General features: G+C 38.8%; 1 protein-coding gene across 1 annotated transcript; it reads left to right on the top strand.

Moving 5' to 3' along the window:
- The first annotated feature begins 63 nt into the window (after positions 1-63).
- dars2 (aspartyl-tRNA synthetase 2, mitochondrial) lies at positions 64-21,047 on the top strand. Its single transcript, XM_003219844.4, has 17 exons — positions 64-357; positions 3,830-3,929; positions 5,974-6,040; positions 7,543-7,644; positions 8,564-8,659; positions 9,179-9,302; positions 9,383-9,429; positions 9,857-9,963; positions 11,194-11,263; positions 12,917-13,096; positions 13,831-13,938; positions 15,744-15,806; positions 16,257-16,409; positions 17,609-17,827; positions 19,036-19,146; positions 19,330-19,405; positions 20,346-21,047. The coding sequence occupies exons 1-17, from the start codon at positions 252-254 to the stop codon at positions 20,522-20,524; spliced, it is 1,908 nt and encodes a 635-aa protein (XP_003219892.2). The 5' UTR covers positions 64-251; the 3' UTR covers positions 20,525-21,047.
- Positions 21,048-22,315: the final 1,268 nt, after the last annotated feature.

Below are 22,315 nucleotides of genomic sequence, written 5' to 3' on the forward strand. Positions count from 1 at the left end.
GAAGGAAGTGGGTGGTTGAACTTGTTTTGTGGGTGGTTGAACTTGTTTTGCGCATGCTCAGTAAAAGGCCGGGCGTGGATTGGTTGCCTTTCTAGTGCGCGCCGGCATCGTTGATATCCTAGTGAGGGAAGGAAGGGAGGACGGCGCCCTGCTCGCATTGGTGATGGTAGTGGGAAATATCGCGGGAGTCCCGGGACTAAGGACAGCGAGGCGCGTGAGGGCGAGAGCCAGTCGCGGAGGAAGAGGCGGCTATGCGGTGGCTGCGGTGCTTGTGCGGGCCGTGGTTGAGGAGGGGCCTTTGTGCGGCACTGAAGGCTCAACACAGGCCTCTCTCGGGCTCCGTGGCGCTCGAAGCAGGTGTGGAAGGGATAGGGCAGCGCCTTTAGCACAACTGAGGGGTTTTGTCTCAGCGCGCGCTTCTGTGGATACAAGGCCAGTTCTGCTGAGTGATGTGAAAGCCTCAGGGTTAGGAAGCGCGTGCATACAATTGTGGGATCGCCAAGGTGCAATCAATCATACGCCTGTCTTGATTCTGTCAAACTGCTGAGCGAGGTAGTAGGGATGACTGACTTTCAGACATATTAAACTAAACACCTTATCATTTATGACACTTTATTTATTTATTTATTTCGTGTCCAAAGCATTGCATAACAAATACATTTTAAAATGATTTTTTTTAAAAAGGAAATCACAAGCAACTAAATAGTTTTGGACCAAAAGCGGGCAACAGCAACCGCATTGTCCGTAGCTTTAAACAACTCCTCCTCCGTACATGAGGCAGGACATTGTGGGCAAGCATACATATGCGGAGTTGTTTGTTCTGCTCCACAGTCACACTATTATTATTATTATTATTACACTACTAGCTTGGGTACCTGGCATTGCCTGGATTTTTTTTTTGAAAAAATCAATTTTTAATTGTACAAAGTGCATAAGTTTGTGGGTGAACTACAACTCACATCATGCCAGGTTAAGCCCCATAAACTCAATCAGAACTTAAAATTTGTTATGTTGGGCAAGCTTGCTCTAGATCAGGCATGGGCAAACTAAGCCCCAGTCCCTGGAGTGCTTACCTCAGACCCTAATTTTCCCTGTCTTCTTGCGGCAGCCTGCCACATCTTTATGCAGAAAGGGTGGGGGAGGAAGGCACGCAGCAGCTGAGACCCATCTGGAGTGCTCTCAGCCACTCTCTGTCTCATCCTCCTCCTGGCACAAGAATGGTGTGAGCAGCCCTGTCCTTATGCTGGGAGGGCGGCTAGGAAGGCACACAGCGATTGAGAACTCTCCAGTGAACTCAGAGGTCAGCTGTCCTGCCTTCCTGGCATAATGCTAATAAGATAGCCCGAAGACCGAGGGAGGAGGATTGGGGAAGTTGCCACATGTCGTGTTTTCCTCCCAGCCTGAGTATGATCCGCCCTCCCCCAGGCCCTCCCTCTCCCGGATCCATCCCACCCAGTGTGTGCCTGGCTGCCCTTTTTCCTGGCCCTGCCCTCCCAGCCAGGCCCACAATGTGGCCCCAAGGCAAAACAGTTTGCCATGCCTGCTCTAGATGCATTATCGGTGGGGTTCACTGTGCTCTCTAGCTGTAGGGGAAAATACAACTCCCACTATGGTTAGTTAGTCCCCTCAAATCCCTCCAGTAGGTTGAGTCATAGGGGTTCTGTGTGCCAAGTTTGGTTCAGGTCCATTACTAGTGGAGGTCACAGTTTCTCTGGTTGTGGGTGAACTACAATTCTCTGAACAGAAGGTCAGTTCCCCCAAAACTCCTTCAATAATCAAATTTTGGCATATCAGTGTGCCAAGTTGGGTCCAGATCTATTGTTATTTGGATTCACAGTGCTCTCTGGATGTAGGTGAACTACAACTCCCCCAAATCAAGGTGCATTTTCCCCAAAGACCTCCAGTATTTTTTTTGCTCATGGGGGTTCTATGTGCTAAGTTAGGTCCAGGGCCATCGTTGGTGGGGTACAGAATTCTCATTCAGTGCAGATGAACTGTATATCCCAGTACCTACAACTCCAAAACGTCCAGGCCAATTCCCCTCAAAACCCACCAGTATTCAAATTTGGGCATATCAGGTGTGCATGCCAGGTTTGGTCCAGATCCATCATTGTTTGGGTTCATAATGCACTCTGGGTGTAGGTGAACTACAACTCCTATAAATCCCTCCAGAGAACACTTAGATTGCAGATGAACTATAAATCCCAGTGCCTACAACTCTCAAATGTCAAGGCCAATTCTCCTCAAATCTCTCCAGTATTTTTTGTTGGTCATGGGAGTTCTGTGTGCCAAATGTGGTTTAGGTCCACGGGGTCACAGTGCTCTGTCTTGATTCAGGGTAAACTACAGCTTCCATCATGTGGAGTCAGTTCCCCCAAACTCATCCAGTATGCTTAGTTGCTGCTCAGTTTGTTATGCAGACAGGGTTGAAAAGAGTAAGAAAGGTTTAAAGGAGAGGTAGTGTGCGGGGTCATGCAAACTCCACATCAATTGAGAGAGTAAGGAACACCGGGGTGCTTGCCTGTGGTGGAGGAAATACATAACATCTAGGGTGAAATCATCCCTGAATGAAAGCATTTCTTGAGTGGTGGGCCATAATGTTTGGGGAGGACATTGGCTGAGTTTGGGCTACATTTTCATGGCTCTCACTGTAACCTGCAATGTTACTGGAGGGAGTGCTTTTGGTGGGTCCTCAACACTGTGGGTTGTAGCTGTTTGTGGAAGCAGGAGCCTGTCTGTGGAAGTGAGCACCCTAGCCAGATACACACATACATATTTTCACTTTTATTATGTGTATAGATAGATGTAACATGGTTTTTGTTCCTGGGTCATTTTCTAATTGGTTCTAACATTTAAAAAAATTGGGAAAGGATTTGTTTCTGTGGTCTGCAGAAAAGTTTTCAGGTGGCGCATTAAAAGGTTTAAAGCAGCAGTCACAAAAATGAAGCTTCTGGAGTATAGCAACCACACCACTGAACAGGAAATAACACTTTCAAACCGGGAACAGACCCCCCCCCCCTTATCTCTGAAGGTAATGAGTCTGCCTACTGGGATGAGGTGAATCGGCTGCTCTCATGGTGCAGGGACAATAATCTGGTTCTTAACATCAATAAGACCAAGGAGCTCATAGTGGACTATAGGAGGAGCAGACTAGAAATCCAGGCCTTGGTCATAAATGGGGATCAAGTGGAGTGGGTGGCCAGTTTTAAGTTCTTGGATATCACTGTTAAGGAGGACCTGACCTGGGCAGTGTTGGTTAAGAGGACTCAGCAGAGACTGAACTACCCGAGACTCTTAAGGAAACAACTAAATGAAAAACTGCTAGTGACTTTTTACTATTGTGTTATAGAGAGTGTCCTAATCTACTGCATCTGCACATGGTTTGGTAACTGCACAGCAGCAGATAGAAAGGTGTTCCAAAGGGTCACTACTTCTGCACAGAGAATCATTAATTACCCTCTCAATTCTTTGGAAGAACTTTATAGGTCCCACAGGCTTAAGAAAGCTCAGAGCATTATTTGGGATCCATCTCACTCAGCATATTTTTTAAATTATTGCCATCTGGCAGACAGTACCAGGTGACAAAAGGCAAGGACATATAGACTGAGAGATAGCTTTTATCCTACATCTGTAACGATCTTGAACTCCATGGTTTCGCATTGATGTGGCATTGGGGGCTATGCGGTGGAAATGAGAGTGTGGAGGGATGGGTGTGTTTTGTGATGTGTGCTGGGGAAAGCATTTAATTTTGTTGTACAATGACAATAAAGTTATTCTATTAATCTATTCTATTAATAATAAACTATGTTTATTTTTTTCTTTTCCCAAGATGTTAATAGTTTTGTTTCCCGAACGAAAACATGTGGAGAACTACGCTCTGTTCATATAGGTCAAGAGGTTACCCTATGTGGATGGATTCAATATCAGAGGTAATGAGAAAAAAATATACCTGTACTTAGTTTGGTTGGTTTAAAGAAACTACAATTTTGTTAAGAATATAATAATTCATCTAACGTAGTTTAGTATTTTGTTTCCAGCAAATGGTTCTGGGAATGTCACAAAATAGACAGCTTTTCTTCATTGTTTCTCCTGCTCCACCTATCTAAAGCAACTAGCATTCAAAGCACTGTGCAGTAACTGCTAGTGACTTCCCATAAATGTTTGTCTGCATTTTGTTGTTGTATGCTTTCAAATGAGAACAAAATTTGTTCAGACTTGGACTTCCTCTGAGACTGTGGGAGTCTGACTTGCTCAAGGTCACTATTTGGATTTTTCTTTCTGATTGGGGAATTGACCATGATCTTCAGCGTTGAGTTCAGCACTCAAATCACTACACCTGATGGGAGAAAACTGGCATCATTTTTGGAATCAGCCAGGCAAATTACCCAGAATCAAGTCTAACATCTGAGGCACCAAAATGTGTGTTCAACAATGTTATTCATAGTATCCTTTATAAGTCCTGCTGGATGCCCATTTTTCATATATGAACACTGTTCATAACTCCTGATAGATCTCTTTTTCTATATTAAAAACTCACAAACAATATAACATCCTTTTGGCAAGATACTCTCACCCCATTATTATTTTAGTTGACTTTTCCTAGATAATGAATACAATTTGAAAGTTAACCACTTAATTCCAGCTGTAGTGTCTAGGTATTTAAGGTTTTGCTTTTACTTGATCACTCTACTGTCAGCTTTATTCTTCCTTCTGCATCCTAGAATATTGAAGAGTCTTGTTGACACACTCTTTGAACCACTTGCCATCATTTTTAGAAATATTTGAAACCAGGTAAGATGGTAGAGAACTGGATACATTTTCCCTCTCTTTCAAAAAAAGCAAAAGAAACCAGTCAACCTGACCTCAAAATGCTTGAGACAAGAGGTATTGGGGACTTCCGTTTTTTTCAGTTTTTGAAATACAGTAGAGTCTCACTTATCCAACATTCTGGATTATCCAACACATTTTTGTAATCAATGTTTTCAATACATCATGATATTTTGGTGCTAAATTTGTAAATACAGTAATTATTACATAGCATTACTGCGTATTGAACTACTTTTTCTGTCAAATTCGTTGTATAACATGATGTTTTGGTGCTTAATTTGTAAAATCATAACCTAATTTGATGTTTAATAGGCTTTTCCTTAATCCCTCCTTATTATCCAATATATTCGCTTATCCAACATTCTGCCGGCCCGTTTATGTTGGATAAGTGAGACTCTACTGTACCTGTATTTTCAATATATAGTGAATGAGGAAAGGGAAATTTAACAAAACTCAGTGAGAAACTGATATGTTACTACCTTCATTCCTCAAAGTCCTTTTATGACTTTTATTCTCTTTTGGAAAACAATGTAAATCATGATTTTAAACATTTTTAAACATTGAATTACAATATGTTATTTGTACACAGCACACCATACACCATTGAGTGGAAAACAACTCATAGATATGTTCTTTTTTCATAATAAAAACAATGTCTTGGATTCAAAGGTAGAAGTCTCAACTTGAACTTCCCCATCAAAATGTAAACTGGATTCTCCGGTTGAAATTGGTGATAGTTCAGATGGGTAACTTATGTCTGCTTCTTTTTCTCTATTGACTTTGAGCTCTAAACAAGAATATGAAAGGAAATTGAAAGGAGATTATAGTTCAGTTCTTCATTACATTTCAAAAGTACTATTTCAGATGGCTTAAGGAAAACTATGTCATTCTTCAATCATTCTTCATAACTTCAGCTAATATTTTAGGATCTGGCTATTCTTTAATTTTTCCTCTGCTCCATCTAAGACTTGAAGACTAGGGTGCAAATTCCCACTCAGCAATGGAAATCTAATTACTGTATTGTCTTTTAACAAACAACTTGGATGTATATAGCAAAACAAAAACTGGCATGCTTTCTCCTTGATTTGCAATTGTTCTGCTTGCAGTTGTATGTTATAATTATAAGTTTATGTCTCTTTGCACTAGACAGGGGCAGTTTGTTATTTTGAGAGACTTCCAGGGACTCACACAGATTGTTATACCTCAAGATGCGGTAAGAGCCATCAAGTGTTGATTTTATAGTTGCACTGCTGAAAGATATTGTCACACTTTAAGCTATTCTAATTCTGAATGTGTTGATTATATGTCTGTTAGTTGTCATTGTTTGTATTTTTAAAGTACACAAAACTTAGAGTTTCTTTCTTCTGCCCTTCTAACATCCTAGCTAGCAGTATATTTCACCGCTTTTCATATATCATAGTGCTGGGCATGAATTGTTTGATACAATGCTGCCCCTAACCTAGCTGGTATACATCTCCACATATGCAAAATCCCACAGTTAGGCCCCTTCGACACTGCCATATAAAATCCAGATTATTTGCTTTGAACTTGATGGCAGACTCATATAATCCAATTCAAAGCAGATAATGTGGATTATCTGCTTTGATAATGTGGATTAAATAGCACTGTGGGTGTTTATTTGAGTAGAAATTGAGTATCCCTTATCTGAAATACTCTGGACCAGAAATGTTTTGCATTTTTTCCAATTTTAGAATATTGTCATATAAATTATGAGAAATCCTAGAGATGGGACCCAAGTCTAAACACATAATTCATTTACATTGTGTGTACTTTTTATGTAAGTACAAAGAATGTAGGTGATTTTGTACATGAAACCAGTTTGTGTGCATTGAACAATCAGAAAGTAAAGGTGCTCCTATTTCAGTCCTCCATGTAAACAATTCGGGAGCATTTCAGATACCAGATTTTTAAATAAGGGATACTCTACCTGCAATGCAGTACAACAGGGATTTTTCCTTGCTCCCTTAATTTAATTTTGCGACTGAGAAAAGGATCTTACCACAACCACCCCTCTAGTAATGAAATCTGGCACAGTGCACATGTTGATGCAGCTGCTGATGCAGATTCTTTGAGCAGGGTATTCCAACTAATAACAATAACACAGCCCAACAAAAACATGAAAAAAGTTTTTTCTTGATGTCTTGTTTTTAGGACTGTTCCTGTGGTTATTTGGTACTGCTGAATTTTGCATTGAAAATTGCATTGGATAGTTCACATCAGCTCTAGTTTCTTAGATATGGTTATCGTGACTTTTTATGGGTAAGGAGAAGGTGAATGGTAGAGGGGATATGTGCTGTATCTCAAAAACTAGAGTTGAAACTGGTGTCATTTATGAAATTAGGCCAAATATACCTAGAAACAAGGGTGATATTTGAGGCACCAAAATGTGTGATGGCCACTCATTGTTCCCATCTTTTCCACATTTATCAGTTAGCTAATCATGGGAGATATTTTGGAGGTCTACAAAACCGGTGCTGAGAGAGACATTCACAGGGTATATTTTCTCCACCTCCCTTCTTTGTTGAATTATTTAAACACATTTATTCACTGAGGTCCATTGTTTAACAATTAAAATCAAAATTAGATTGCTAGACTAAAATTAGTTTATGATTAAACAATCAAATCTTACGTTACATCGAAAATTAACACAAATGGTGTATGTGCTCATTCTTATACATTATCTCCTTTCTTTAGGCTGCTTCCCATGTAAAGAAGACCTTGTGTGATGTACCTGTTGAATCTGTCGTGAAAGTGACTGGGACTGTTGTCTCCCGGCCTCCAGGACAGACCAATCCCGTGAGTGCTTTGCTGCTCGTTCCCCTGATATGAATGTCATTAAGCTACTTTAAGATGCAAGGCGTATGGCCAATGCTGCTGGGTACTACCAATGTCTATGCAGTGGAGAGCCAAAGCAATGCCAGGGCACTTCATAACTAAATTTGAAAGATTTTCTGTTCCTGGTTTGAAAGTGTTATTTCCTGTTTAATTGTATGGTACTTACTTTAAAAGTAGTTGTTATACACAGAATATTCATTTCTGTGACTGTTACAAACTACGTTGCGTTGGTCAAGACTCGAGATATTAATTAAAAAACTAGAGCAAAATGTGCTGCCGGATGTCCCACACAAAAAAGCTTTTGCAGTTTAGTAATCTTTTCCCATGTTTTCATGATAGAACCAATTAGGAAATGACATTTACCGTGTTTCCCTGAAAATAAGACAGTGTCTTATATCAATTTTTGCTCCCAAAATGTGCTAGGTCTTATTTTCAGGGGATGTCTTATTTTTCCATGAAGAAGTATTCACATTTATTGTTGAACAAAAAAAAAGAATATTTATTATATACTGTACAGTAGTTTTCATCACAAACCAGCATAACCAGACAAACTGTAAATCCTATCAAGAATTGCTTGTTACTACCATTATTTCCATGTACAACAATCTATGATACGTACATTTACCAATCCTGCATGCTCTGGTATTCTGTTTGGCGGGCATACTTCCAAACAAAAACTTTGCTAGGTCTTACTTTTGGGGGAGGTCTTATATTTAGCAATTCAGCAAAACCTCTACTAGGTCTTATTTTCAGGGGATGTCCTATTTTCGGGGAAACAGGGTATAACCCAGGAACAAAAATCATGTTATATAGTGTTATCAATTATGTATATAAAAGTGTTAACATTCTTTTAAAGAAATGTATCACTTTCCTGTTTTAGAACATGCCAACGGGTGATATAGAAGTGAAAGTGGAAACAGCAGAGGTCCTGAATTCCTGTAAGAAACTACCCTTTGAAATGAAGGACTTCACCAAGGTGACTATCTCTTTCTGATTTCTGCCAGTTATAATGATTAACAGCTTTAAAAGAAGCCTCTGTTGCTGCAATTTGGATTAGCAACAACCACAGTTCTTTTTATTTCCTTGATCAACATAGCATCAAAACAAGATGTAACCATTAGCAATAACTAGAGAGCAAGTCCAATCTGTGAGAATGATGATTGGAGCTGAGGAATATTGATATGTGTAAGGACAGGAACATGTTTCTGCTATTTTTTAAAAAATAAACAGAAAATCGATGGTACATTCAGGCATTTTAAATTCCACACTAAGAAAACCTTTCCAATTTCCATATCAACCCTTAAATTTACAAAGCAGAAAAAAAACCTGAGTAATGTAAACTTAAAGTGTGTTGAGCTGCTTTTTACAAAGTTAAAATAGAAATATTTTGCATGTCATAACACTTTCATTTCAATACATTTTGAAGCTAATCTAATGTTTTTGAACAGTGATTTTTCCCCCTTTTGAAGCTATTGTCCATTCCTCTTTTGCTTAGAAAAATGAGGCTTTGCGAATGCAGTATCGCTATTTGGATATGCGTAGTGCCCAGATGCAATATAATCTACGGCTGAGATCCCAGATGGTGATGAAAATGAGAGAATATCTCTGCAACTATTATGGTAAGAGTGCAAAGAGTTGCCATAGCTTGTGAAGCAATTTCTTTTTCTCCTTTTCTTATATCTGTGAAATATTGTTTTAGGGTTTGTAGATGTGGAAACTCCAACACTGTTTAAGAAGACTCCAGGGGTAGGTACGCTTATGTTTCCTTTTCTGTGGGTATATTTTGTAATATTTTTTCTGAGGTTATATTTTATAATTTCTCTAAACTTTTGTTTCACAAAGCATTTAGAAATGCCCAAACCTCTGGGACATATGTGTCAAACTCAAGGCCCACAGACTGACACCAGCCCTCCATGTCATTTTATGTGCCCCCCCCCCCCCCGATGCCGGACTACAACTCCTATGTTCCTCATCATTAGACATCATTAGAAATCATGGGAGTTGTGATACCGGAACATCATGGAGACGTCCAATCCACAAAAGGCACATTGCCTTGCTTGTGCCACTACTAGCACATGCCACCTACAGAATTCTGGCCTCTATGTTTTATTCACAAGACCAGCTAAATTCAGTACAGTTTCTGCTTTACATTACACTTTCTTTTTAATACTAGGGTGCAAAGGAATTTGTGGTACCTTCACGGGAGGCTGGGAAATTTTATTCATTGCCTCAGAGTCCTCAACAGTTTAAGCAGCTGCTGATGGTTGGTGGCCTGGACAGGTGAGTTTCTTAGGCATGAGGAATTTTGTGGGGACATCTCTTGTAACAGCAAGAGTGAGGAATGACTATTTCCTCAGTTCTGAGGCACACTTTCTCTTTCCCTACTTCTCAAAAAATGGGGTGCATCTTAGAATCAATCGCAGATATATCTTGTGTAGTTCTGTTGTTGGTGATGGTGGTACTGAAATTAGGCTGTGTGTTACAATTGATGGTGTCTTACAATAAAAGAAATATGGTATTCCTCAAACAGTGATCAGGAAAGGTGCATACTTTAGAGAGAAACCAACCCCTTTGTGAGTTATTCAGTTCCATAATAAAGTAAGTAACAGGCAGTAAAGGAAGGCCTCAACAGATTGATTTAACATTGGGAGCACATGTGCATTCTCCCTTGGCAAAATGCCCTGCTTAATAGGAGGTTATGTTCTCCACATCCTTTCACTGTATTGTTGAGGTATGAAGCCAATAAAATAATCTAGAGAGACTTGAATGTTAGTAACCAGACAGAAAAACTCCCCTATCCCACTTACTATGACAGTTCAGAAGAATACCTAAAGCATACATTGTTATGAAGCTCTTGAAAAGGGAATTATAAAGCATAATCGTCATCCTTCAATTCAGTCCTCTCTTCCTTTCATCATTGAGTCTTCTTTACCCTTTCTTCAGTGCTCAGCCTCTCCCCAACTTTTTGACTGTAGGAGTTAATTACCATATAACATCAATCCAGGATTCCCCCAAAAAATTAAAATTAAAGCTCCCCCCCCCCCCAAAAAAAAATTAAAGCTCCAAAAGTGTGTCTTGTAATCAATGGCATCTTGTAATCACACATTTTAAAAAAAGAGAGAATCAGAAGGAAAGCCAGACATTTTGGGCAGCTCTCTATCTCATTCTCTGGTTATGATGAGGGGCGAGAGGAAACCCTATGCTTACATGCAGGGGACTTTTCCCTCTCTTCTGCCTTCAGAGAGAAAGAGAAAAGCCAGATCAGGAGTCCAGGCCCTCCAGATTTTCTCTTCCTCTCTCTCCCTCTCTCCAGCTGCCTGCATTTCCAGTTACACAAAGCAGCATGAAAAATAAAAAGAGGGAGAAAGAAGTCCAGGACGCCAGGCAGGCTCAAATAAAAAGAGTTCATCCTAGATTTGAAAATATTCTTTTCTCTTACAGTTGAGGGTGTCTTACAATCAATCTTATAAGGTAGTACAATAACTTTTCAACCTTTACCTCCAATGGCAGGTATTTCCAAGTTGCCCGCTGCTATCGAGATGAAGGTTCAAAACCAGACAGACAGCCTGAATTTACTCAGGTGATTGGCCTCTATTGCTATTTACTTTGGTTTATACCATCATAAGGAAATGTGAAAGTGTGGCCAGGATCATATCGATCAAATCGCTTGTGCAACAAGTGGTGGGTTGTTCTCATTGTTTATTTGTTTTTTGTTGGGGGGTTTTTTGGTGTATCAGGAGCGATTTGAGAAACTACAAGTCGCTTCTGGTGTGATGAATAACAGATGGTTATTCAAGCAGTTTGAAGTTTAGCAGCTTGTACAGGGAGGCATCTTAAGGTGTCCTCATGCCAACAAAAGATAAATGGTGATAACAAATAGCAGTGGCTGAGTCCAGCCAAAAATGCAATTGCATACTGTCTATCAGACAATGGAGCAATCACCTTATATGTGGACCAAGGCCACCTTTGTCTAGATTAGGGCTTTCCAAACGGTGTGCCGTGCCACATTACTTTGTTGGCTGCAGTGTGCTTTGCGACCTCTGAGTCTATGTGAAAGAAGTAATAAATGATACATGTTAAAAATTTATAAATGAAAGCTTTTTATGAGATATGTTCCCATATTTTTTGTCATTCCAGTTTACATATGTGTCCATATCTCTCATAAGGGGTTGTTGGTTTAATCTCCGCTTCACTAGTAAAACTAAATCACTGTGTTCTGAAATGATGCACGTCTGATAAGTGTGTCGCCAAAATGAAATGTTTTGAAGCTCTGGTCTAGAGCCTGCTGTGCATTGGAAGAGAAGGCTTGGGGAGAATCACCTCTCAAAATGGAACAAGCAGTTACTCCCACTATGCTTTGGTTCTGTGCCAGGGAATGAAAAAGGTTCTACCTTTAGGTAGAACTAGTGTCTGTCAGATTGCATGTCCTGAGTGATCTGATGTAGCAACGTTATTTGAGTTTTCTACTCCACCAGAAATGAAGAGGATCCCAGCTGGTGTTCCTAACTGCACATTGTAGGCACAGTCAGTCTGGCTACTATGGGACTTATCTGTCTGTGACATAAACATTTTTGGGGGCATAATTTTGAAACTGAGAATTTTGAACATCTCAAATCTGAATTTACTGGTTAAGAACAAAGCCAAGAACATAAAATGTGCCAACTGCTATTTGCAGTGGTGCTGTTTTATCAAAACCATCTCTGCGTGCTCCCCCTCAATTGCTGCTCTCAATAAGTTTTGCTATCATTAAGCCATGTCCAAAGAGCTGTCAATTCAGTGTTGTTGCTCACAGTGTTACACCAATATTTGTGACACACCCAAGAAATTGTGCATTTGTGCCATTAGTTCAGTGCTATTATTACATCAACAATTAGCATAATCTAACACATTTGTACAGGGTAGTGCTAACTGGCAACTCGTGGTCCTCTGGATGTTTCAGAGCTGCAATTTCTATCAGGGATTGCCAACCAAGCTGGAGGTGAAGTATATGGGAGTAGAAGTTGGAGGACAGATGGTTTCCATTCATAGGATTGTGACTATTACATGGCCAATAAGTGGTCTGATAAAAGTGGAAATAAATGAAATTGCATTTCTGCCATTCGAATTCATTTGTTTGTTTTTTTTCATTCATCGGTATCTCAAATCTAAGTAATGGGAACAATGATAATCTCCTAGTAGTTGAGACTTATGTATCTTCTCCCCCCCCCCCTCCCACTTTACTCTTTTTCTAAAGGTTGATATTGAGATGTCATTTGTAGATCAACCTGGGATTCAAGCTTTAATAGAAGGATTGCTCCAATATTCCTGGCCTCTGGAAAAGGGGCCCATCAATACACCTTTTCCTTCAATTAGCTATAATGAGGCACTATCTGTCTATGGGACTGATAAACCAGACACTCGTTTTGCAATGAAGGTATGAACTCATCCAGCTATATTTACTGAATTGTGTTCATCATATTTAATGTGTTGAAACCCCCACATTTTGCCAATGCTATTCACCTAAAGAGAGAAATGTATAGACCACATCAGGATTTAGTTTTTACACATATCCATTTTGTGACGGATAACTAGTCTCATTAAATTATATCAAGGTATTTAGATATAACCGGTTATTCCTTCCAAAGTGATTGATGCTTCAAATTGAGACATAACATGCTTAACTTACTGAAATTTATCCAAAGCCGTGTCTAAATCAAACAATTTGTGAATTTGCTTCAGTTTGTTATATGACTTGCTAATGTCTATTTAAAGTCAGTAGAACATCATTTGCATAAAGTAAGCATTTGTGCTGATCATTCATTATTCAGCTTCATTATTAGCAAATTATGTGTAATCTGATTTGCAAATGGCTCAATGGTTTGTGCCAAAAATAGTGGGGAAACAGCACACCCTTTCTTTGTGCCTCGAATTTATGCATCGTGATCTATGTATTAACATATTGTGTATATTTTAAATTATAATAATGTACTGATGTGCATTCCATAAAAATTACAGGGCACAGATCTGTAGGATCAAAAGTTATTTTGGGATGAGTTGCTAGCCAAATTGAACCACCCCGCTGCGCCATGTCTGTTGTTACAGGGATGGAAAGTGATATTTCTGCATGCCTATTCATAGTTACACATATTTTCTAATTCCAATTCTCAGATTACTGATGTCAGTGATGTGCTCAGGAACGTGCAAATGGAATTTTTAGAGAACCACCTCAGTGAGCCCCACGGCACCATCAGAGCCATTTGCATACCCCAAGGAGCGGTATGTGGTGCTGGGTTTTTCAAGTATCACTTGTAATGCTGCCAACTGTATAATCTACATCAGTGTTCTTGTTCCTTTTACTTTAACTATCTACACATGAATAGTTATTAATAATACAACAAATAGCAAATAAATGGTGAACAAAAAGCAAATGAATGATGAACTGTATCTTTTCAGGGTAAGGAAGTTCATATATTTGTCTTAGAGATGTGATACATTAAATGTTACATTCACATTCAATACAGACATGTATTTAAATGTACTTAATTTTTGTGCTCAAAATTGTTGGAAGAAACAATAGCTTTTGCACTTGTTTTTGCTACTGTCCTGTCCACTAGGGAGGAATTAGGCTCATTTGTCTACCTTTTGTGCTTGCTTTTCCTCCCTCTGCCAGCTGTCAATCCCAAAGGTTTTATGGGGAGATAGCAATGTCTGGTTCATTCAGGCTTAATTAAGTGACTGCCCCTGTTGTAAAAGAAAAAAAGCTGGCCCAAAAGGAGCTCCTCTGCCTTTCTTCTCCAACTGTAATTTGATGGAGAAAGACATGCTACAAAGTGTCTCCCTCACCATCCTTTCCTATTCTAGATTGGATGAGAAAGGATCAGGCAATTGCTCTTTCCTCAATAAATGTTGCTTCTTCTGAGGATTCTAAATTTATTAATTTATTAATAATAAATCAATAAATATTAATATTTATTAATATTTCAGAGTTAGGAACTGGCAAGACCACCTCTGAATATTTCCTGCTTTAGAAAACTCTATGTAATTCATGAGGTCATCTTAAGTTGTCGTGTGACTTGAAGGGATATGTATACACACATAGAACATTATTAAAATACGTTTACAAAATATAGATATTCAAATATTTCTGAAGCCAAACTGAAAGGTGTAACTTAACGAACTAGTGAGAGGTGGTGTCTTTTTTCACTGTCTTTCCTCATATATCTTCCTCCACACCACCTTTTCTTCCTAGCACTCTTATGACTAAGTGCTCAAAGAGCTTGGCGTGGAAGTCCCTCCTCCTACTTTCTTTGTCGTTGCTGTGATGTTGGTTTGTTTTGGATTTCATTTGTTCTTTAGTGAAGACTACCCAGTTGTATATTCTGCATGTTGTTACTTGACTGATTCCTTACTGCTTTACGACATCAATCTGGAGCAGGCCTGCAGAACTTGTGGCCCTCCAGATATTTTAGACTTCAGGTCCCAAAATTCCTGACCATTGGACAATCTGGCTAGGGCTTCTGGAGGGTCACATGTTGTGCAGACCTGATCTATAATATTATGTTCAGTTATTGTTGTTGCTGTATTTCTTCAAGTCTTTTCTAACTCATCATAATCCTAACATGAGGTTTTTGGCAAGATTTACCTCCCTATGAGGCTATTTGTTTTATTTATCGTATCAGAAGCCAATTGAGAATACAATTATAATGTATATTAAAACCACAAAGTTGAAAATTTGGCGTTATACTAAATTTCCTTGGACCAGAAGCTGGCCACTTCAAGTGCCTCTTGTCTGGCTGAGACTTACCCAAGGTCACCTAGTAGTTGTTTCCATGGCTGTGTGGAGATTTGAACTTTGATCTCCAGAATCCTAGTCCAACACTCAAATAACTATACAACTGGCTGTTACTGTATTTGGTAGAGAGGTACTATATATTTAAAATCTAGGGTAATGTTGAAGCATTCTTTTTTAAAGTATGATGCTGAAATGAAAGATTTAATGCAGAAAAGTGACACAGATAGGGAGCAAGTAGTTGAGTATAACAGGCTTTAATTCAACAATTTGTGCTTTTTCCCCCCTCTAGAAATATCTACATGATAAAGACTTGTCAAGGTTAAATGAAATGACAAAATTTCAGTTTAACCAGGTAGGCAAAACACTTCCAACAACTGAGCATTTTCTGTCAGGAATTCCCCTGTTTCAGATGTGACTTTGTGCAAGTTCTAGTCTTTTTCAGCAACAAAAGAGGTGGACTTCCCCATATTAGCTTCATTTGAAAATAAAAATATAATGCTATAATATAATATAATCTGTTCTGTTTATTTTAATATGTATTTTTAGAAATACATTTTAATATGTATATTTTATAGAAATACATTTTAAAATGTGGATTGGTTGAATGTTTACAATGTTTATGTGTTTTAATTATTCTGTAACCTGCCTTGTGCCACGACTTGGAATATTGCAATGAACAGTCAACAGTTTTAAAAATTGATAAATGGACTCCAATCATTTATTGTTATTTTTTAACAGACTCTCCCTAAGAGCTGACATACTTTGAAGGAAAGGATCTGACTTTTCCTTCTTTCTTACACAGGTGTTACTGCCCTTGATTTTGAGGCCTGATGTGAGACTGAAGTCTCGACTTGCTAAGTTCCTGAATGAGAGTAAAAAACTGGAGCTTCTCAAAGCAGTTCAGGCCAATGTGGATGATGTGGTGGTGCTGGCAGCTGGAGAACAGGAGAAGGTGGTAAGGAAGATTTGAAGTCCAAGTCTTCTGTGACATCAAAAGTTCCCACAGCTTAGGCAGCTATATCTGTCTGTCCCCTCCCTACCTCCCCTTGCAGCATTACTAGATTCCATTTGCTTAAGTGTCTTTGGAAATCAGTTTTATCTGCAGCTTTTTTACTCTTTCCTTAAATCATTATATACACACACACGTACATAGTATGTATGAGTGTGTGTGTGTGTGTGTGTGAATGAATAAATCAATAAATCAAATGTCTTATGGCCACAGACCAGGAGTGTAAAACTTTAAAAAATTAAAAACAGTTCTTTTAAAAAAGTGTCAACATTGAGATAAAAAAAATCACAACATAAAAAACAGAAAATCCAAAGTCAATCTACATGGCCTTATATATGATGCTTATAAAATCTGTGGGTATGGATAATAAAATAAATAAGTTAAAACTTTTTCCACTAAAATCATCCACAAACTGCTTCCTTATTTTTATAGTTGCTGCACAAAACTGAGCCACTCAATAAATGATAGACGAGTCCCTGGCCTCTATAAGATCTTTTAGTTAATATTCTTCTTTTCTGCCAGGGATTTTCTGTACAATGGGGGTAATAAAAACTTACTGAATATCCTTATAAAAGTGACATTGTAAAATGACATATGTGGCAGTTTCCACTCTTTCCATACTGCTTTTGTGCGTGTGTGTGTTTGTGTGTGTGTGTATGGTTTTTGGAATGGTTAAGCAGATTAGCAAATGTGTTAAGTAACTTGTGCTGAATGTAGCTTTGTTATCATATATGATGATGGAATGAGTTCCAGTTCTCCCTAGGCCAGTGGTTCTCAACCTGTGGGTCCCCAAATGTTTTGGCTTGCAACTCCCAGAAATCCCAACAGCTGGTAAACTGGCTGGGATTTCTGGGAATTGTAGTCCAAAACACCTGGGGACCCACAGGTTGAGAACTACTACTCTAGGCCTTTTCATGCAGGTGGTTTACATTTGCAATTCTAATGCACCACTGTATCTATCTTAAAAATGAACATTAGACTCTGGTAAATACATTGTCATCAAACACCCCTCTAATTTGGACTGAGTGGTAAAATAAATTAATAAAAAATATTTATTGGAGTTGAAGTGCCAGACAAGACAGAGCTTTTCTGAAAATTTTGTCTTATTGAATTGTCCCTTCTCACAGTCTCGCTTGTGTTTTCAGTGCTTGACATTAGGGAAAGTGCGGCTGGAGGCTGCTGAACTGTTGGAAGCAAGAGGCCTGCCACTCCGGAAACCCTCTGCCTTTCACTTTTTGTGGGTGGTGGATTTTCCCCTTTTTCTCCAGAAAGAAGAAAGCCCTTCAGAACTTGAGTCTGCTCACCATCCTTTCACTGCCCCTCACCCCTCTGATGAACATCTTCTCTACACAGAACCTTCAAAGGTGATTTTGTGCCTTTATTTTTTAGCAAAACTTTGCATATACAAAAGTAGGCAGGGTTAGAGAAAAAGAAAGCCAAAGCTGCTCTTGTTGGACTCTATGTTGTTGCTGTGTGCCTTCACGTCATTGCTAGTTTAGGGCAGCCGGAAGGCAAAACTATCGCATGGTTTTCTTGGCAGTTTGTTCAGAGGGGATTTGCTGTTGCTTTGAGGCCAAGAGAGTGTGACATGCCCAGGGTCACCCAATAGGTTTCCAAAGCTAAGCAGGGACCCGAACTCTGGTCTCCCAGTGTCCTAGCACAACACTTAAACCACGAAGACTCTTTGACCTGTGCCAGTTTCTCATTTTATCAGGACGTCTCCCAGTTTCAGTTGCCAAGAATAAGCAGAGTAGGTTTTGCTAGAGGCACAATATCACTCCCATTCCCTATCTTTCATATTACCACTATAATGCAGCCCCATAGAATCCCATAACTCAACCCTCTGGAGTTTGCTATTAAGACAGGAGAAGATCTGAAAAAAGGAAAACTGGTGGAAAATTAGGAAGCAATGGCTTCAAATAACAGGAAACGCAATTCCATTTGAACATGAGAAAACTTCCTGACCATAAGAGCTGTTCAATAGAGGAACTCACTGCCTTGGAGAGTGGGGGAGGCCCCTTTTTGGAGGCTTTTAAACATCTGTCGGAGGTGCTTTGATTGTGCTTTTACTGAATGGCAAAATGGGGTTGGGCTAGATAGTCCACATTGTCAATTCCAACTCTAGAATTCTATGATCTTGTGAAACTCAAAATGCTACAAAAAGAGGTGCAAGGTGTACACACAAAGATACTGAAGGAAGATAAGAGATGTGGCCGCCATGTATTGTTGTATGTATAGGTTTTTTTAATTGTGTCCTTAGTGGACCATTGATTCCAGTGGAAAAATAAAGTATGTGTATGCATCTCTCCATATTATAAGTCAATAGAAATTTTACTTTGTTTATATTTTATCTGCTACATCATTTAGAGTTGTAAGAAATTTCATTGTGATGGTAAAGTGTGGGAAAGGAAAATCTGTGACGTATCACAACCAGAGCCCCAAAAGGCTCCATCTGTTTTTTCTCTTAATTAAGATGACCAGCTGCCACTACATTCAGTAGGACTCATATAATGTATATTATAATCCTTGATAATTATGCCCACAAAGTGATAACCCTTTCTCTTTCCCTTAGGTCCGTGGTCAGCACTATGATTTAGTCCTAAATGGTAGTGAGATTGGAGGTGGCTCCATTCGAATTCACAATGCAAAGCAGCAATGTTTCGTCCTTGAGAACGTGTTGAAGGTAATGGAATCCTTTTATCAATCCAGGAGGTTACATTCTTGGGTGCACACTGGCAAACATATTCATATTACATATATGCTTGTGGGCCCTCATGTCTAGTTATGCACTTAGTATGTGCTTGTGGTTATTTTCGTTTCTAGTCTGTATGCTATAGCAGTTCTTAACATTGCACCTTTGTTCCAGGAGGACACTAAACCGCTTGCTCATCTTCTTGAAGCTCTAGATAGTGGAGCACCGCCTCATGGTGGAATTGCATTAGGTTAGTATGTGCTTTTTTAATTTGACATTCAATTAAATGAGCTATTCCCTGTATTTTGATAAAGTGTTGACTTTTCTTTCAAAAATCAACCTTCTACAAACCTGTGTTCCAACTATTTTGGTATCAGAATGAGATGCTGGGATCATAAAACAATAAATGGAGAAAAAGAGTGGCTACTAGAGTCTTTGGAACTGGAAAGCAAATCATAATTTATTATATATGAAAGTACTTAGTATGTGTTGCATTAATTAATCTGTAATCAAGTAAGGCCACATTCCGGAAACCTCAATTAGTTGCTTAAAATGTACATAATTTTGTCAAAAAAACCCTACTATAAATGTTTCCATATGTCATTTGGATCTTAGTATCAAAAAATATTAATTTGAGTGCGATGCCATGATTCTTAAAGTCAGTGAACCTTTCATTATATTCACCAATAAATAGGTCTAGAGTAGTTGTATATTCTTCAAATGATTCACATATATCATCCTGCCCAGCAATAACCTGTACTAAGTGAGAAAAATTATTCAAAATTTCCTTTTGAAGAAGTGTTTTGCAAAAAGACAGCTTTTAAAAAATGCTTGTATTTTTTGTCACATATATAGTTTTAATTTGCGAACATTCAGGTTATTTTGATTTAACATATCACACAATACTGTATGCAGCATTCTTATAGAAATCTTTCAATAATTCTCATTACTGATTTTATTCTTCATATAATTTAACTATCTGTTCTTGGCTAACACTTTAGAAGGATATGGCAAATCCACACTGAATATCCCATTTAACTTTATCATGTTACAGTGCTGTGCCCTTAAGTTGGGACATTCTTAAATTGAGGTTCCACTATAATAACATATTGGTGTGTTTTGTGGCATCACAAACTCCATTACACTTTGTTTTTTCCCAAAGGCTACTAATTTTAATGCTTTTCTTCCAGGGCTTGATAGACTGATCTGCCTCATAGTTGGAGCTGAAAGTATTCGAGACGTCATTGCTTTCCCCAAATCCTTCAAGGGAAGAGACCTGATGAGCAATGCTCCAGATGACGTTAGTCCAGAGGAACTTAAGCCGTATCATATCCAGGTTACATGGCCTTCGGCCGAAACTCAGAAATGATAAAATTGCCTACTAGATATGTGTAACTGGTGCAAAGATGGATTTACCCTATTTATTAACTGGATCACTAATGCATCTTCTTTGATTAACTGCTTCCCTCCTACCACTCCCTGAAGACGGAAGTATTTTCTCAAAAATACTGTGTGGATGCATACTTGGGCATGAAGTTGCAGTCACTTTTAGAGATTAAATCGTGTACTTTATATGGATTCTTTCCAGAACTGAACTGATGTTTGGTTTGCTGAATGATTACGATTCAAGCCTAAACTATAATTCTCCAGATGTTGAATTGGAATCCTCATCACCCAAGCCAGTATAACCAATTGTGAGTGATAATGGATGTGGCAGCCCAACATAATTTGGAAGGCTACAAATTCTGTTCCTACTTAATATAAACCATGTTCTTTTGTTGCCAATGGAAATAACATTAGGATTGGAAGAGATTTTGTTAGATGTAATACATCATTTTTATACCTTTTGTAAAGAAATGCTTTGTTTTAATAAATCATGAGCATAAATGTCATTGGCTTGCAACAGTGGTTTATCCTCTGAATTTCCATCAAGGCCAAGTAACGAGGCTTGAAAGTGACAACACGTCATTTTATGTTGTGGTTTGAATTTACACTCATACTCTCATTGTCCCATTAGTAAATTAATTCTGCTGCTACCATCTTTAGCTTGGAGACTTGTCCAAATCAGTTCTGACTTAGGACTATAAAGGGAATGTATAAGGTGAGTCTTCTCAGCAAGATTTCTTCAGAGTTGCACAATTTCCTTCTGAGGTTAATAGTATGAGTTTTCCAAGTCCATGCAGTGAGTTTCCAAGGCTGAGTGAAGGCTTGACTAGGTCATCCAGTGCTAGATCAGCACTTAAAACTACAATACCACTGTCTGCCATTTCTACCAAGTACTTTTATCACTATTCCGGTTTCAATCAATTCAGCCATAAGCAACTGAATATTCAGATGTTTTTGGTCTTCATTTCCCATGAAACATAGCTACCATTGCCAACAGTTAGAAATTTGGGGAGGTGGGCTAGATGAACTACATCCAAGTATATTAAAATAACAGAAGCTCCAGCTGACTAAAAAGTAAATGTCTCCAACTGTTTTTTAAAAGGGGGGGGGGAGGCTTAACCATTGCTGCCCAGTCAGCCTGACATCAATACTAGGAAAGATTCTGGGGCAGATCTTTAAAAGGACAATCTGTAAGCAATTGGAAAGGAATGCCATACTTGCAAAAAACCAATACAGGTGTCTACAAAAACCAAGTCATGGCAGACAAATCTTATTTCTCTCGTTTTGTGGAAGAATTACAAGCTTGATAGATGAAGGAATGCGATAGATGTAGCATAACTCAAAGGCCTTCGGCAAGGTTTCCTATGACATTTTCACAAAGCAGCTAATAAAATGGGGTCTAAGCAATGCTGTCATGTGACTTGGGAATTAGTTGACTTGCTGAACCCAAAGGGTGCTTACCAATGATTCCTCATTCTGGGAAGAAGTGTCCAATGCGGTGCCACTAGATTCTGCCCTGGACCCAGTACTGTTATTAATGGTTTCAGTGAAGGTTTTAGAGAGCAGGCTTATTCAGTCTGCAGATGACACCAAATTGGGAGGGATAGTAAATATAGCAGAGGACAGGATCAGGTTCCAAAATGGCCACAAGATTACAAAGCTGACAAAACAAATTTAATCAGGGAGAAATGTACAATACTATAGGTAATAAAAATTAAATGCAGATAATTGGACGATTGGTGACACCTGAATTGAAAATAGCCCATATGAAAAA

This window comes from Anolis carolinensis, chromosome 4, assembly GCF_035594765.1.
Source record: "Anolis carolinensis isolate JA03-04 chromosome 4, rAnoCar3.1.pri, whole genome shotgun sequence".
In the NCBI taxonomy this organism is placed as follows: Eukaryota; Metazoa; Chordata; class Lepidosauria; order Squamata; family Dactyloidae; genus Anolis; species Anolis carolinensis.